This window comes from Nansenia antarctica (assembly GCF_963989245.1).
Source record: "Nansenia antarctica genome assembly, chromosome: 19".
In the NCBI taxonomy this organism is placed as follows: domain Eukaryota; kingdom Metazoa; phylum Chordata; class Actinopteri; order Argentiniformes; family Microstomatidae; genus Nansenia; species Nansenia antarctica.
Window position 1 is genome coordinate 7,215,448 of NC_137692.1, and position 14,878 is coordinate 7,230,325.

Genomic DNA, 14,878 nt, shown 5'->3' on the forward strand with positions numbered 1-14,878 from the left:
AGAGTGATTCGTTACCCTTAAATATAATCCCAATTAGATATTAATCCTCAGTTATTCTTCACAACTGACCAAACCTCTCACTCATTGCGCGGCAGATTCAGACTATATCATTGTTATTTTCACACACGACAAACATGTGACATGTTCCAGTTTTATTCTTATTCTATTTTATTCTTCCAAAAAAAAAAAAAAAAAAAAAAAAAAAAAAAACGGTTTCAGACGGTTTTGATAAAAAACCGTTTCTATTTTTATAAACCCCGGTTTTCGGTTTAACCGAAAAACCGTCCATCCCTAGTGTATAGTGTGTGTGTGTGTTACATCTCTACAGTCCCATCCCTCAGCTGTGTGTGTGTGTGTGTGTGTGTGTGTGTGTGTGTATAGTGTGTGTGTGTGTGTGTATAGTGTGTGTGTGTGTGTTACATCTCTACAGTCCCATCCCTCAGCTGTGTGTGTGTGTGTGTGTGTGTGTGTGTGTGTGTGTGTGACATCTCTACAGTCCCATCCCTCAGCTGTTTACCAAACAAGTGGGGTGACCACTTTGTTGTTGTTTGAATCACAGAATTCCCCTATAAAGCTACTTCAACCTAAAGTGATCTATAAACACCCTTGTTTGTATTCTTAAAAATAGAAGTTTCTTGTCAAATTTTGCTATTTGAATTCATAGCAGTTAGAAGGACAGATTAAAGAGTTACGGGCAACTGTTTTGTCTCAACAAGTGTATAAAACAGGCTTACATTTGAAGTTACAAACATTATTATTATGGTCCTCTGTGGCTTAGTTGGTAGAGCATGGCGCTAACAACGCTTAGGTTGTGGGTTCGATTCGTGCAGGCACCATATATAAAAAAAATGTATGCACTCACTGCAATGTAAGTTGCTTTGGATAACAGCATCAGCTAAATGGCATATAACAGTACTATATGTATGTGTGTATGTGTACTATATGTTTCGCATTGAAGTTTGTGCGAATCAAAGCTTGGCAGTGTGGCGTTGAAACTAAAGTGACACCTTCTAGTCTTTTGGTCCAGATATCGGCAACCAATCAAAATGTTCAGACATTTCTTTTGAAACATGGAACCACATTTCAACGTTGTTGAGAATCATAACACAAACGTGCTAGTCAAGCCAAAATACTGCAACACAATGGATTGGGTGAGTAATCCCCACTGCTACCTAGTTAACTAGAACACTACTTTACATTGTTAGCAGGCTCACAAAACAAGCTGTGTTAGTTGACTAGCGATGTGTCATTGATTTTCAACAACACAGAAATGTTGTAGTCGGTGGGCAAATTAAATAAGACACTCAAATGCTTTTCACCAGAGTATAAATTACTGAAGTGCCTCTTCTGTGACAGACCAACATAGTGTGCTATGTTCACAGACCTGCACTTTCAGTGAACTCAATCTGAACAATGTGAAATACATTAATTCAAATGCCCTGCACTGTTCTACAGTGCTCATTGTTAAACCACTTCCACAGATAGGGTCCTGACAGCTGTCACATCACATCGTATGTCATTGTGTACTGTTTGGGGCTGTGAGTGAATTACTTAATAGGCTTTGTGTCTCTCTCTCTCTCTCTGCACTGCAGGATGTATCTGTCAGGAGTCTCCCCTGTGGCAGGCTTATCTCATGGCTCTCTGCTGGCTGGACCCTGACTGCTGAACATGACACACCCCAACGGCAGCCTGGTGACCCCCAATGCCAGCGGAGCCATCGATAGCCATGGCTCAGGGAACTTCTACCGGCCCTTCTCTGTGTTCAGCGTGCTGACCCTCACTCTGCTGGCCATGCTGGTGGTGGCCACCTTCGTGTGGAACCTGCTGGTGCTGGTGACCATCCTGCGGGTGAGGACCTTCCACCGTGTGCCCCACAACCTGGTGGCCTCCATGGCCATCTCAGATGTGATGGTGGCCGCCCTGGTGATGCCCCTCAGCCTGGTCCATGAGTTGAACGGGCGCCTGTGGAAACTGGGCCGCGTGCTCTGCCAGGTGTGGATTTCCTTTGACGTGCTCTGCTGCACGGCCAGCATCTGGAATGTGACAGCCATCGCGCTGGACCGCTATTGGTCAATCACCAGGCACCTGGAGTACACGCTCAAGACCCGCAAGAGGATCTCCAACGTGATGATCGCCCTCACCTGGCTGCTGTCCTCCGTCATCTCCTTGTCACCTCTCTTCGGCTGGGGCGAGACCTACACGGAAGAGGGCATGGAGTGCCAGGTGAGCCAGGAGCCCTCATACACCATCTTCTCCACCTTCGGAGCATTCTACCTTCCGCTCTGTGTGGTGCTCTTCGTCTACTGGAAGATTTACAAGGCCGCAAAGTTCCGTATCGGATCCCGCAAGACCAACACCATCACACCCATGGCTGAGGTAATTGAGGTATCTTTGTTTTCCATAGCTTAGACTATGGATGGGTGTTGTTTGTGGCGCTGTGTAGAATCCACAGATTTTGTATGATATGATATACATATAAAGAGTGCTGCTTGAAAGTATGTGAACCTCTCGTAAAAAATCGTTATTGAATCAGAACCAGCCTTTTTTATCAGACATACCAGGTTCATATTTACCAATTCCATATGCTGGTTTAGAGGGAATCATGCGTGTAGTAGAAAAACTAAATTATCAAGAAATGACTGCAGGTGCAAAAATAAGTTAAACCCAAGTTGCATTGGTTAAATCAAGTAGGTAAGTAGAATCCGGAGGGTAAATAATTGGGTACCAAATGAACCAGTTGAAGGAGAGATTTTAGGAAAGAGTTCGGGTGGGACTCTGATGAATAAGAAACCTGGTCAGTTTTGTGTTATGGTGAATGCAAAACACCCCATGCCGAGAAGAAAGGAGATCTCAGAGGCCATCAGGAAGAGGTTAGTGAGAGCACATCAGCCTGCGGAAGGCTATATAAGATTTGAACTCCATTAGTCCACTGTGAGGCAAATCATTTACAAATGGAGAGCATTTAACATGACAGCAACTCGGTCTAGAAGTGGACACCCTTCCAAAATATCCCCAAGAGCCACAAGAAAAATAACAAATCAGGTAAAAACCAACCCAAACATAATGTTTAGAGATTTGCAGACCTCCCTTGCTGCATCTCAGGTAATTGTGCATGATTCAACAATAAGAAGAACACTGAATCAAAATGGCATTCGGTTGCTAGGAAGAAGCCTCTGCCGTCAAAAAATAACCAAACTGCCCTTCTTAACTTTGCCGGAGACCATCTGGACATGCTTGAAGGTTTCTGGAAGTCCATTCTCTGGACAGATGAGTCCAAAATGTACCTTTTTGGTCACAATCAAATCCACTATGTTTGGTGAAAACCCAACACTGCCTCCCACCAAAAGAACCTTATCCCAACAGTTAAGCATGGTGGTGGGAATGTCATGATCTGGGGCTGCTTTTCCTCCTCTGGACCTGGACAACGCCACATCATTAAGGGAACCATGAATTTTGAGGTATACCAGGAGATGTTTTAACAGAACTTCAAGCCATCAGTCAAGGAGCTAAAGCCGGGCTGAAAAAAGGTCTTTCAACAAGACAACGACCCAAAGCATTCAAACAAATCTACCAAAGAATGTCTCGGGATGAAGAAGATTTGTGTTTTGGATTGGCCAAGTCAAATTCTAACCTAAATCCAATTGAGATGCTGTGGCAGGACCTGGAGTGGGCAGTTCACTCCAGACGCCCCTCAAACCTCACTCAATTGGCTCACTGCTGTAAGGAGGAGTGGGCAAAATATCTCAAAACAGACATCAGAGACTGATTAGTGGCTATATGAAATGTTTACTCCAAGTTATCTCTGCTAATGGAGGTTCCACAAGCTATTGACTGAATAGGTTCACTTATTTTTGCACCTGCACTCATTTCTTTATAATTTAGTTTTCCTACTACACACATGATTCCCTCTAAACCAACATATGGAATTTGTAAATATAAGCCTGTTATGCCAGATAAAGAATACTCTGAAAAAGGTTCTGATTAAATCAAGATTTCATGGTAAAAACAAAAGAAATTATTCTACATACTTTCAAGCAGCACTGTATATATATATATATATATATATATATATATATATATATATATATATACATATATATATGTGTGTGTGTGTGTGTGTGTGTGTGTGTGTGTGTGTGTGTGTGTGTGTGTGTGTGTGTGTGTGTGTGTGTGTGTGTGTGTGTGTCTGTGTGTGTGTGCTGGAGACCAGCAAGCATTTGCTTCCTGATGTTATGACTTTATTATACTGTGTACACACACAAACACATTTTGCTGATGCTTCTATGAAAAGGGAATAAATCAATAAGATAGAGCCGGCCCCCCTACAATGCAAATACATGTGTTTGAATACTGAATAGTCAAGCAATAGAAGGAGACATTACCATACCTCAGTAGACCCTTGTCCTTTTCTGCTGAATATCATATGTCACTTTGTTTCATTTTCAATGGAGACAAGTTAGGATTTTTGGTAACACACAATTAAATGAGGGTTTATAAATGAACTGTGAAACCACTGGAAATGGGATTACATGATGACACAGCAGGGTTTATCTTAGAAGCATTTACAGTGTAAGTACATGTTAAAGTGTTAATAACTGTGTGGCTCAGTGTGGCTGTTTAGGCCAATGCACACAGCGTGCGATTTTGTCGCAGGACAACATTCGATTCTCAACTCACACCATTGAAGTCTATGATAAAATCTCATCCCAATGCACACGGTGTGCGATGCGATATTATCGCACTACAACATTCGATTCTCAATTGTTATGTAGTCCAGGCAGGCTGATTACAGAGTGATTTCAATAGGCTCTACCAATATTGCTTGCCTTGCTTCCACAATTTCTACAATAATTTTAATAATTAATAATTTTGCCATTTCTCATTCATTCAGGTGGTTTAATGGTGTGGGGAATGTTTTCTTGGCACACTTTGGGCCCGTTAATACCAATCAATTATCATTTGAATGCAACAGCTTACAGTATTTGAGTATTGATGCTTCCCTTCATGGCCACAATGTACCCATCTTGTAATGGCTACTTCCTGCATAATAATGCACATTGCACCATGTCACAAAGCAAAAAGTTGTCTCAAACTAGTTTCATGAACATGACAATGAGTTCAGTGTTCTTCAGTGGCCTTCCCAGTCACCGGATCTGAATCCAATAGAACACCTTTGGGATGTGGAAGGAGATCAGATCACAGCTTGAAAGTGCACCTGAAAAATGATGTCATCATGGACCAGAATATCAAAGGAATGTTTCCAACATCTTGTGGAATCAATGCCATGAAGATCTGAGGCTGTTTTGAAAGCCAAAGGAGGTGCTACCCAGTATTATTATAGTGTTCCTAATAAAGTGTTTAGTGAGTGTAATTGTGTTACTCACTAATGTAATGATGTTGCTAAAGTGCTGAAAACCTTCTGTACGTATGCACAGGGTCTAATTTCTCCAAATATGAAATAAAGAATCTGAGCACTTTGTTTACGTCTTTTTGAATTGGAGTTGTCACATTGTCAGTGAAGGGCAGTCCAGAGCAATGACCATGTGACTCCTCCAGATTCAAAAACAGGTGACAGTTAACAAAATGTAAGTAAGGCACTGAAGCCACGAAGCCTACCATTGCTTGGCACAAAGCCAGTCAATGATTGTAACCAGGGAGTAGCTGAAAAGGACTGTATAATTTAGGAAGGGGCTGGTTATCTAACTAATGGAGCTAAATAGGCAGTATAGGAGGATACAGGCAGGGGGCGCCAGCAAACCGTTAGACTAGCAGTTAATGTCGTTAGCATTAGCAAGGGAACTAGCATTAGCATTAGCCTTCAAACAACTAGCATTAGCATTGGAGCTACAAACAACTAGCATTAGCATTGGAGCTACAAACAACTAGCATTAGCATTGGAGCTACAAACAACTAGCATTAGCATTGGAGCTACAAACAACTAACACACGGTATTACATATGAACAACACATTTATTACACAAATGATGTATCCATCCCCAAATACACATTCCCTCCCGGCCGGCCACACACACTCTCAATCACTCACTGATAGTCTCTGGCCTGAACAGGCTTATAGTCCAGTGGCGTGGTGCGCGTTGAGGCCTGGTCGAATGGCATGTGCGTCGATGAAGTGGTCCGCGTCGAAGCTCCGCGGGAGTCTGTGTTCGCTCGTGGAGACGACGATTAATGTCCAGCTGGCGTCCCGCTTGGTCCAACGTTGAACAGCCGGCTGCTGGCAAGGCGGTCCAACGGGAACACAACTAAACAGGCTACCGTGGTACACTCGATAATCGCTTTCCTGGCGTCTTCAGTTGCTGCACGGTGTGCGCGCTGCTGAATCCGCCATCTTAGCTCGGCTTTTCGTTACTATCTCTCGTTCTGCTTCTCTCTCGTTCTGCTGCTCACCACACACACTCTCGCGCGGACTACTTCCGTCTCTTATATAGGCACCACCGAACCCAACATCCGGGCCACGGACACACCCCGGATATACTACGTCATCAAATATATACAGAAACATTACAATAATAATACATATACCTTCATAACGTACAGAATAGTATAGAAAATAACAAAGAAATAACTGGGGCAAAATAGGGCTGGTTTGGGGAAACTAAAACTGGCACTAAAACTGTGGGCCTTCACAACAGCCGCCCCATGAAACCCTCGGTTTCAGTTAACTAAGAAGGCACACTGGCTAGGCTGCTCTAGCAGCGTGAAGTAGGAGGTGATAGTGTCGACCACTCTGCCTGTCTGCCAGGCGGCGCGCGGAAGGGACTGGTCCATCACCAGTACCACGGCACCTTCGGACATCTTGTCTCTCTCCCTCAGCAGAATCTTCTGCTTCTCCTCCTTCTCCAGGGCGCGGATGTGCTCCTCGAAGCAGATCAGAGCGTCTTCCTTGTCCATGTTCTCCAGCGCCTCGTACTCAACGAAGGTGGGGTTGTCCAGCAGGTACTGCTGGGCCTCGGACCAGGTGGTGCAGTGGGTGACGTTGGCCATGTTGTCCAGAATGCTCGTCAGCGCCTCACAGTTCCTCTTCCTGAGCTGCTTGGCTTGTTCCTTCTCCTTCTTAGCCTTGTAGGCCTTAAACGCTTGCTTCTTCTCACTCAGCTTGAGCAGGGCGCTGTAGAGTGGGTCGTTGATGATCATTCTCATGGCTTGCTCCCATGACTCGTTGGATGAAACACCCTTCTCCTTCAGAAGCTCTTGGAAGGCCTGCTTGGCCTCCTCTTTTGGGTTCCACTTGTACGTTCTCTTCGCCAACTCCGGCCTTTCCTCCTTGGAGGCGTCTACCATACGGGCTGAGACTTCCATGGCTGACGTGTACTCGACGGAGTTGACGGGTGCGTCAATGCTGACCTCGGCCACATGAGGGTGCATGGCCACCTGCAGGTGTTCCTCGGCAACAGCTGTTGCCGCCATGGCACGGTAGCGCCACCACCGGGACTCCTTAGTCTGGGAGTTGTAGTAGTAAGGCTTCCCATCCAGAGACTTATGCTCTGTCCACAGAGACTTCTTCCTCGGTTGGTCATCCTGTGGTGAACCATTTGTGGTACTAACTGTTCCAGGTGCACTGGCAGCAATAGATTCCACTCCAGGCGGTCCGGTTGGTTGGTTTGCTTCTTCGGTTCGTACATGGAGGGATGACGTAGCTCTCCCGTCCCTCTCTCTCCACTCGGTAGCGCCTTGGAGGGCCCACCCAAGCGCAGTCTTAACAGCCATCGGGCAGCCTCGTGGTCCTCGCAGCGGAGGACGGAGCGACACGATCAGTTCAGCGTTGTCCGAGCCGATGAGAAGGGTTGGCTCCGCTCCTTCTATCGGAGGTAGGTCTACTCCCCGTAGGTGGGGATATCTTGCGCGTAACCTCTCCAGGGGGTAGTCGTAGCGGGAGAGCGCTAGCTGGTCGGCGGTGAAGACATTCTGAAGCCGATGTCTATCCGACGGCCGCCCCGCCGGGGAGATAGAGAAGTTGATTCTCGCCCCGGTGACCTCTTTAAGGTCGCGACGTATCGTGCGCAGAGTCAGCTTCTCCGCAGTCCCTTGGAGCCCCAACTGGCGCACTGCCCCCTGGAGAAGGATGGTCCGTTCCGACCCGTCGTCTAGAACGGCGTACGTGTCGTACACAGCGTTGTTGTGGTGAAGTCGGACCTTCACCACCTTCAGTAGAACCTTGGAGCCGCTGCTCTGTGGCGAGTCTAGGTAGTAGACAGGGGTTTCCTCTTCCGGTGCGCGACCGGACCTAGGGCTTCTGTTGCCCTCCGTGGACCTGGCGAGGGAGACCTCGTGTAGGATGTGGAGGTGGACCTCCTCACAGCGGTTGCACTTCCTCTTCAAGGTGCAGTTCTTCGCCAGATGGTCGCGCCCACAGTTCCAGCACCTCTTGTGCTCCTCGAGCCACCTCTGCTTGGCCTCGGTACTCAGGTTGTTGAAGTCACTGCACTCATTGAACCAGTGCTCGCTGGGGCAGTACGGACATGGCGGTGGACCTCTCCGTCCCTTTGGAGGGGGTTGAGAGGAATCCTTTCCCTCAGGTCGGGTGGTCCTCTCTCTCCGAGGCTCCTCCTCCGTGTGCAGCACTCCTACTGGGCGTCCTCTGTTCGAGCTCGGCCCGTCCCAGCGGTCTCCCTTCTCCCTCTCCTTCTTCGGCTCAGCGTAACCCATGGCGTCTACGTTGGTGTCATGCACTTCCTCCAGTAGGAACTCCGCGAAGGCAGCCATGCTCAGACCCAACTTCTCGGGGTTACGAACGCGCTGCTGTCGCCGGAACCTCTCCTGCCGGAAGCGTGGGATCTTGCGGAGCAGCCGCTCTACGTTGGAGGTGCTGTTGATCTCGCTGGCGCCAGCTGGGCCCTGCGTCTTCAGCATCCCAACCAAGGTGTGCACGCGGAGCGCGAAGTCATCCAGCGCCCGGTCATCCTTGATGGGGGCCTGCTGTTCGAGGGCTTGCAGTTCAGCAAGGGCGTGGTTCCAGGGACGACCGTAGCGGGCATCCAAGTCAGCGAGCGCTCTGGTGTAAGGTGTCGGTGCGGAGGCATGGGCCAGTACCATGTTGTGGGCTCTGGGGTTCCTCACATGCTGAAGGAGAATCGCATATTTGTAGGACTCTGAGCAGGAGTTGTCCAAGAGCGTGTCTAGGCAGATGCGTAGCTCCACATACTGGCTCCTGTCCTCGTCCTTGAAGAAGGGGAACTTGGGTCCCTCCACCTGGGGGAACATCCTGTAGTGGATCATCGGTGCTGGAGTGACGGTCTGGGTGTCCGGCCTGCATGCATTTTGGTGCACTGGAGGACCTAGGGGTGTGCTACGCTCTTGGGGGATGACTCCCCTCCCGGGCAGCGACGCTGGCTCCCTCTGGGCCGCGTAGCGGTCGGGTCCCTGGTCCTCTTCCTTCCAGGTGGTCAGCTGGGCCTGTAGTTGGACAGTCCTGGCGGGGGTCATGGAGCCATCGGCGGGGGGTTCAGGAGATGGCACTCGAGAGGGCCGTGCGGATGATACTCTGGAGCTACAGGCCGACGGAGTTCTGCTGATGCACACGTCGCGCATGGTCTGCATCATTTCCTCCATCTTCTCTGCGTGCAGTTGCTCTCTCGCCATCTGCCTCTCCGCCGCGCGTTCCGCCCCCTCCATCTGGAGGCGCTCGCGCTCGTACTGGATGCGTTCCCTCTCTAACGCCTCCTGGCGCTGTCTCTCCGCCGCACGTTCCGCTCCGTTCATCTGCCTCTCCGTCTGGAGGCGGTCGCGCTCCATCTGGAAGCGTTCCCGTTCTAGCGCCTCCTGGCGCTGGAGGCATTCACGTTCTAGCGCCTCCTGGCGCTGTCTCTCCGTCTGGAGGCGGTCGCGCTCCATCTGGAAGCGCTCACGTTCTAGCGCCTCCTGGCGCTGTCTCTCCGCCGCGCGTTCCGCTCCGTTCATCTGGAGGCGTTCGCGTTCTAGCGCCTCCTGGCGCTGGAGGCGTTCACGCTCGAACTGGAGTCGTTCCCGCTCTAACGCCGTCTCGGCCTGTTGGCGCTCCCGCTCTAACGCCATCTCGGCCTGTTGGCGCATATATTCGGACAGCGCGGCACTACTCCCTCTGGAGTGCAGGCTATCCGCCCCAGAGGCAGAACTGCCCACGGAAGCCCTGGACCGGTAGGAAGCCACTGAGCGGCAGGAGCTAGGTCTCGAGCGCGCCGTACTGGGAGGCAGATCGTTAAGGCTGAGGCCCTCCCTCTTCCGCCCGCAGGCGCTGTCGGACCGGGCCTCTCCTTCCTGTTCTTCCGTTTCCACGGCAAAACCCTGCGGTTCTGCCATCTCATCCTCAGGCTGGTGCTCTTTGGGGGCTGTCTCAGTGCTAGCCACCCGCGCGCCGGCGGACACCTCGGCCTCTCCGACCACTGTATCCCGTGGAGTGCGCTCCTCGCTACCACTCGGTGAGCTTTCGAGCTCAAGCTCATACTCCTGTAACCTCGGAGGCAACCGCGGGACTCTCTGTGGTCGTGGCTCTGGCTCAGGGGGCGGAGAAGGGGGGGTAACTGTCTGGTCTGGTTGGCTGCGCTCAGCCATGCTATCACTACACTACCAATCCGGCTCGAAGGACCAATTGTAACCAGGGAGTAGCTGAAAAGGACTGTATAATTTAGGAAGGGGCTGGTTATCTAACTAATGGAGCTAAATAGGCAGTATAGGAGGATACAGGCAGGGGGCGCCAGCAAACCGTTAGACTAGCAGTTAATGTCGTTAGCATTAGCAAGGGAACTAGCATTAGCATTAGCCTTCAAACAACTAGCATTAGCATTGGAGCTACAAACAACTAGCATTAGCATTGGAGCTACAAACAACTAGCATTAGCATTGGAGCTACAAACAACTAGCATTAGCATTGGAGCTACAAACAACTAACACACGGTATTACATATGAACAACACATTTATTACACAAATGATGTATCCATCCCCAAATACACATTCCCTCCCGGCCGGCCACACACACTCTCAATCACTCACTGATAGTCTCTGGCCTGAACAGGCTTATAGTCCAGTGGCGTGGTGCGCGTTGAGGCCTGGTCGAATGGCATGTGCGTCGATGAAGTGGTCCGCGTCGAAGCTCCGCGGGAGTCTGTGTTCGCTCGTGGAGACGACGATTAATGTCCAGCTGGCGTCCCGCTTGGTCCAACGTTGAACAGCCGGCTGCTGGCAAGGCGGTCCAACGGGAACACAACTAAACAGGCTACCGTGGTACACTCGATAATCGCTTTCCTGGCGTCTTCAGTTGCTGCACGGTGTGCGCGCTGCTGAATCCGCCATCTTAGCTCGGCTTTTCGTTACTATCTCTCGTTCTGCTTCTCTCTCGTTCTGCTGCTCACCACACACACTCTCGCGCGGACTACTTCCGTCTCTTATATAGGCACCACCGAACCCAACATCCGGGCCACGGACACACCCCGGATATACTACGTCATCAAATATATACAGAAACATTACAATAATAATACATATACCTTCATAACGTACAGAATAGTATAGAAAATAACAAAGAAATAACTGGGGCAAAATAGGGCTGGTTTGGGGAAACTAAAACTGGCACTAAAACTGTGGGCCTTCACAACAATGATGTTTAATTCATTTGAACCCAGTAGATGACATTGTGATTGCTTGTGCTGTGAGAGTGTTCATGTCATGCTCAAGTGGAATGAACATTTAAATTCTGTCCTAATAGTTACTGATGGTGAGAAGCTTTGTAAAAAAAAAGACATTTTGCATTTTTTCTCATCAGCCCAGCAGTCAGGCTCCCATTCCTCCTGACTACATGGTACAGCTGCTTCAGAACCTCCCAGCAGGATTACTCCCCTGGGTTTAATACACTGTATCCAGCAAGTTGCCATCTACATTCTCCCTACAGACAATAGGCTTTCAATGTACCGGTATACCCTCTGCTCAATGTATACCCTCAATGTATACCCTCTGCTCCAAATGGAATCTCTCTATTCCTCCTATGGCCTTCCTGGCCCTTATTGATTAGACCTTGTGGGCCTCATGCTTTCATCAATCATGCATACAGGTGCGCAAGTGACATAGCACATTAAGGTGCATGACATATCATAGCAAGGTCCCTGTATTGATTCCAGCCATTGACATATCCTGCATATCATCCCCCCTCCCTCTCCTGTCAATCTCAATTGTCTCTAACCCAATAAAGCAGAAATGCTTTAATAAATATATATATATATATATATATATATATATATACATGTATATACACATTCCAGAACTCAACATTCATACATTTGTTCTTAGTTGTTATGTTCTTGAGATACTGTATATGGTATATTCTGGGCAATACTTACGCTAATAGACAACCACTGGCCTGTGAGTCAGATTTAAGAATATTTGGCATTCATCATATGCGTGCAGGTAAGAACAACATGTGTTCTCTCTGCACGTTTCATGAATCACACGTTGGTTTTGTGTAGGCTTGTTGACTTCCATCATGATTTATGTCGTACAACAGTCTACACATAGGGCTTTTCCTGATTCAGCTACACTGAATCACAAGAAAACATTCATGATTGACCACAAAAAGTGCCTCCAACAATGAAGGCATTCAGCTGCTTCAAGATTCAAGATTCAAGATTCAAGATTGCTTTATTGTCTGTCACAGAGTGACAGAAATTCTCCTTTGACAGGCTTTGTGCAGTTCATGATTACGGTATCCACATTAAAAACACACATAGGTCACATACATACAATAAAAACAGACAGATATAACAGTGTTTATAAAATGTAGTGCCTATCTAAAAAGTCCAGTCATTTAAAAATAATAGTAAAAAAAACAGTATTATGATTTCGTCGCTGCCCCCATAAGTGTGTATGTGGTGTTTGTTGTAGCCGCTTGCAATCACCTCAGCTTGCTTACTTGTGTTTTTTGTCAAGTGTGATGTTGGGGTACCTTGTCTCAGCCACATGTTCTTAGAATATTGAAATGTTTTATTTTAACTAATGACGTTACTTTTCAGGATGCCATGTTGCAACTGGCCGGGGACTTCAGCTGAAAATTAGCCGACTAGGCTAACGCTGCCTTTTTTACTGTATTTTATATGGTTCATGTATTTGGATTGTCCTTGATATAATAAACTAATAAACAAATAAACAAACAAATGTAAAAAGCTAAAATGTTGTGGCTTAACAGAAAAACAGTGTGCTTCCTATTTTAAAATCTTCAGGGCGGTGGTTGCAGTGGGAATGAATGATGTTTTGTATGTGTTTTTCCGGGCCAGTGGAGTTCTGTAACGGCGGCCTGATGGAAGCGGCTGAAATTATTGGTGGAGGGGGTGAGAGGGGTCCTGTGTGATTTGTGTGGCTTTCCTGATTAGTGACCGGTTGTAGATTTCAGACAGGGGAGTTTGAGGTGAGACGATGATTTTACTTGCCTGATTGACTATACGGGAGAGTTTGGTTTTGTATTTGACAGTGAGGGAGTTGTACCAGGATGTGTTATTGAAGGTGAGAATGGATTCAATGAGTGATTTGTAAACCAAGGTTAAAATGTCCTTGCTGACGTTAAAAGCCTCATATACAGTAGTCTGAGAGAAATGAGATCCACTGGTCCTCTCTCTAAAATTGTGTCGGCCTCAATCTCACAACTCTCGTAGATTTCAAGTAGCCGACAATTTTGAGCAAGTCCGAAACATTTTATCCCCATCATGCAACGGGTATCGAAAGGCACTGATCAGTGCTGGTTGGAAATTCCTCAAAATGTATCTATTGAAACATGCTCATCACCCAGCATTTACACACTTGTGTAACCTTTCCCCTTCCACACCAGTTCATCGTAAGCCCTTTGCCGGTACTGGCTGCCACACCTGTTTTCATGGACCAGGTGAGATTTGCCATGAAATAAATATAGAATTCTGTTAACAAGTCATGCAGAATGACCTGCTGAGAGTCACATGCAGAGAGAAATACAACAACAAACTCTATTGGACGGCTGAGGAAAAATAGGCAGAAGGATTAAAGCCTAGGGTTTTTCTGTTGTTGAACATCATAGTTTTGTTCTCTATGCAAATGATGTGTGGGAAGTCAGAAATGCACACTTGATCCATTCACCTGACTGATTAATGGATCAGTCACTATTGATGGATCAGTCAACTCGCTTATTTGTACATTACTGATGCTTTTATTGACCAGTCCATATCTTGGTTGGTCAGGTGAATGGATGTTCAATATATTGGCTTGTTTATTGATGGGAATAAAGGATGTATTGATTGATTAACTGATATATTTACTGACTGTCTGACTGTCTGATTGGCAGGTGAAGGAACCGTCGCGGCAGCCCCAGATGGTGTTCACAGTGCGCCACGCCACAGTGACCTTCCAGACCGACGGGGACACATGGCGTGAGCAGAAGGAGAAGAAGGCGGCCCTGATGGTGGGCATCCTCATCGGGGTCTTTGTCCTCTGCTGGATCCCCTTCTTCATCACAGAGCTCATCAACCCACTTTGCTCCTGTGACATACCACCCATCTGGAAGAGCATCTTCCTCTGGCTGGGCTACTCCAACTCCTTCTTCAACCCTCTTATCTACACCGCCTTTAACAAGAACTATAACAACGCCCTGAGGAACCTGTTCTCTTGCCAGCGCTGACCAAATACAGAACACTATGTTAGCGCAAGACGGTGTAGCATACCTACACATACTTACGTCTGCTCTCCAAGCTGCTATTGTTCGATGAAAGGGCCCATCATCATCGGAAGGTATTTCAAGCAACAAATTGAAAGTACCTTTCATGATGTTTTGCAGCTACTGTGTCTTTGAAAGTTGAATGACAGACAGAGTTGAGTGCCAGTCAATGTTGTGCTGCAGTGCAGTAAAAGGGTAAAGAGGGAATATGACAAGGGGAG

The 14,878-nt window shown here is 47.7% G+C and overlaps 1 protein-coding gene across 1 annotated transcript; it reads left to right on the forward strand.

Annotated features, from left to right (window-relative positions):
- Nucleotides 1-1,668: 1,668 nt before the first annotated feature.
- htr5ab (5-hydroxytryptamine (serotonin) receptor 5A-b) lies at nt 1,669-14,621 on the forward strand (the record flags this gene model as incomplete). Its single annotated transcript, XM_080548864.1, has 2 exons — nt 1,669-2,385; nt 14,289-14,621. 2 exons carry the CDS (start codon nt 1,669-1,671, stop codon nt 14,619-14,621), a joined length of 1,050 nt encoding a protein of 349 aa, XP_080404990.1.
- Between the last annotated feature and the right edge of the window lie 257 nt (nt 14,622-14,878).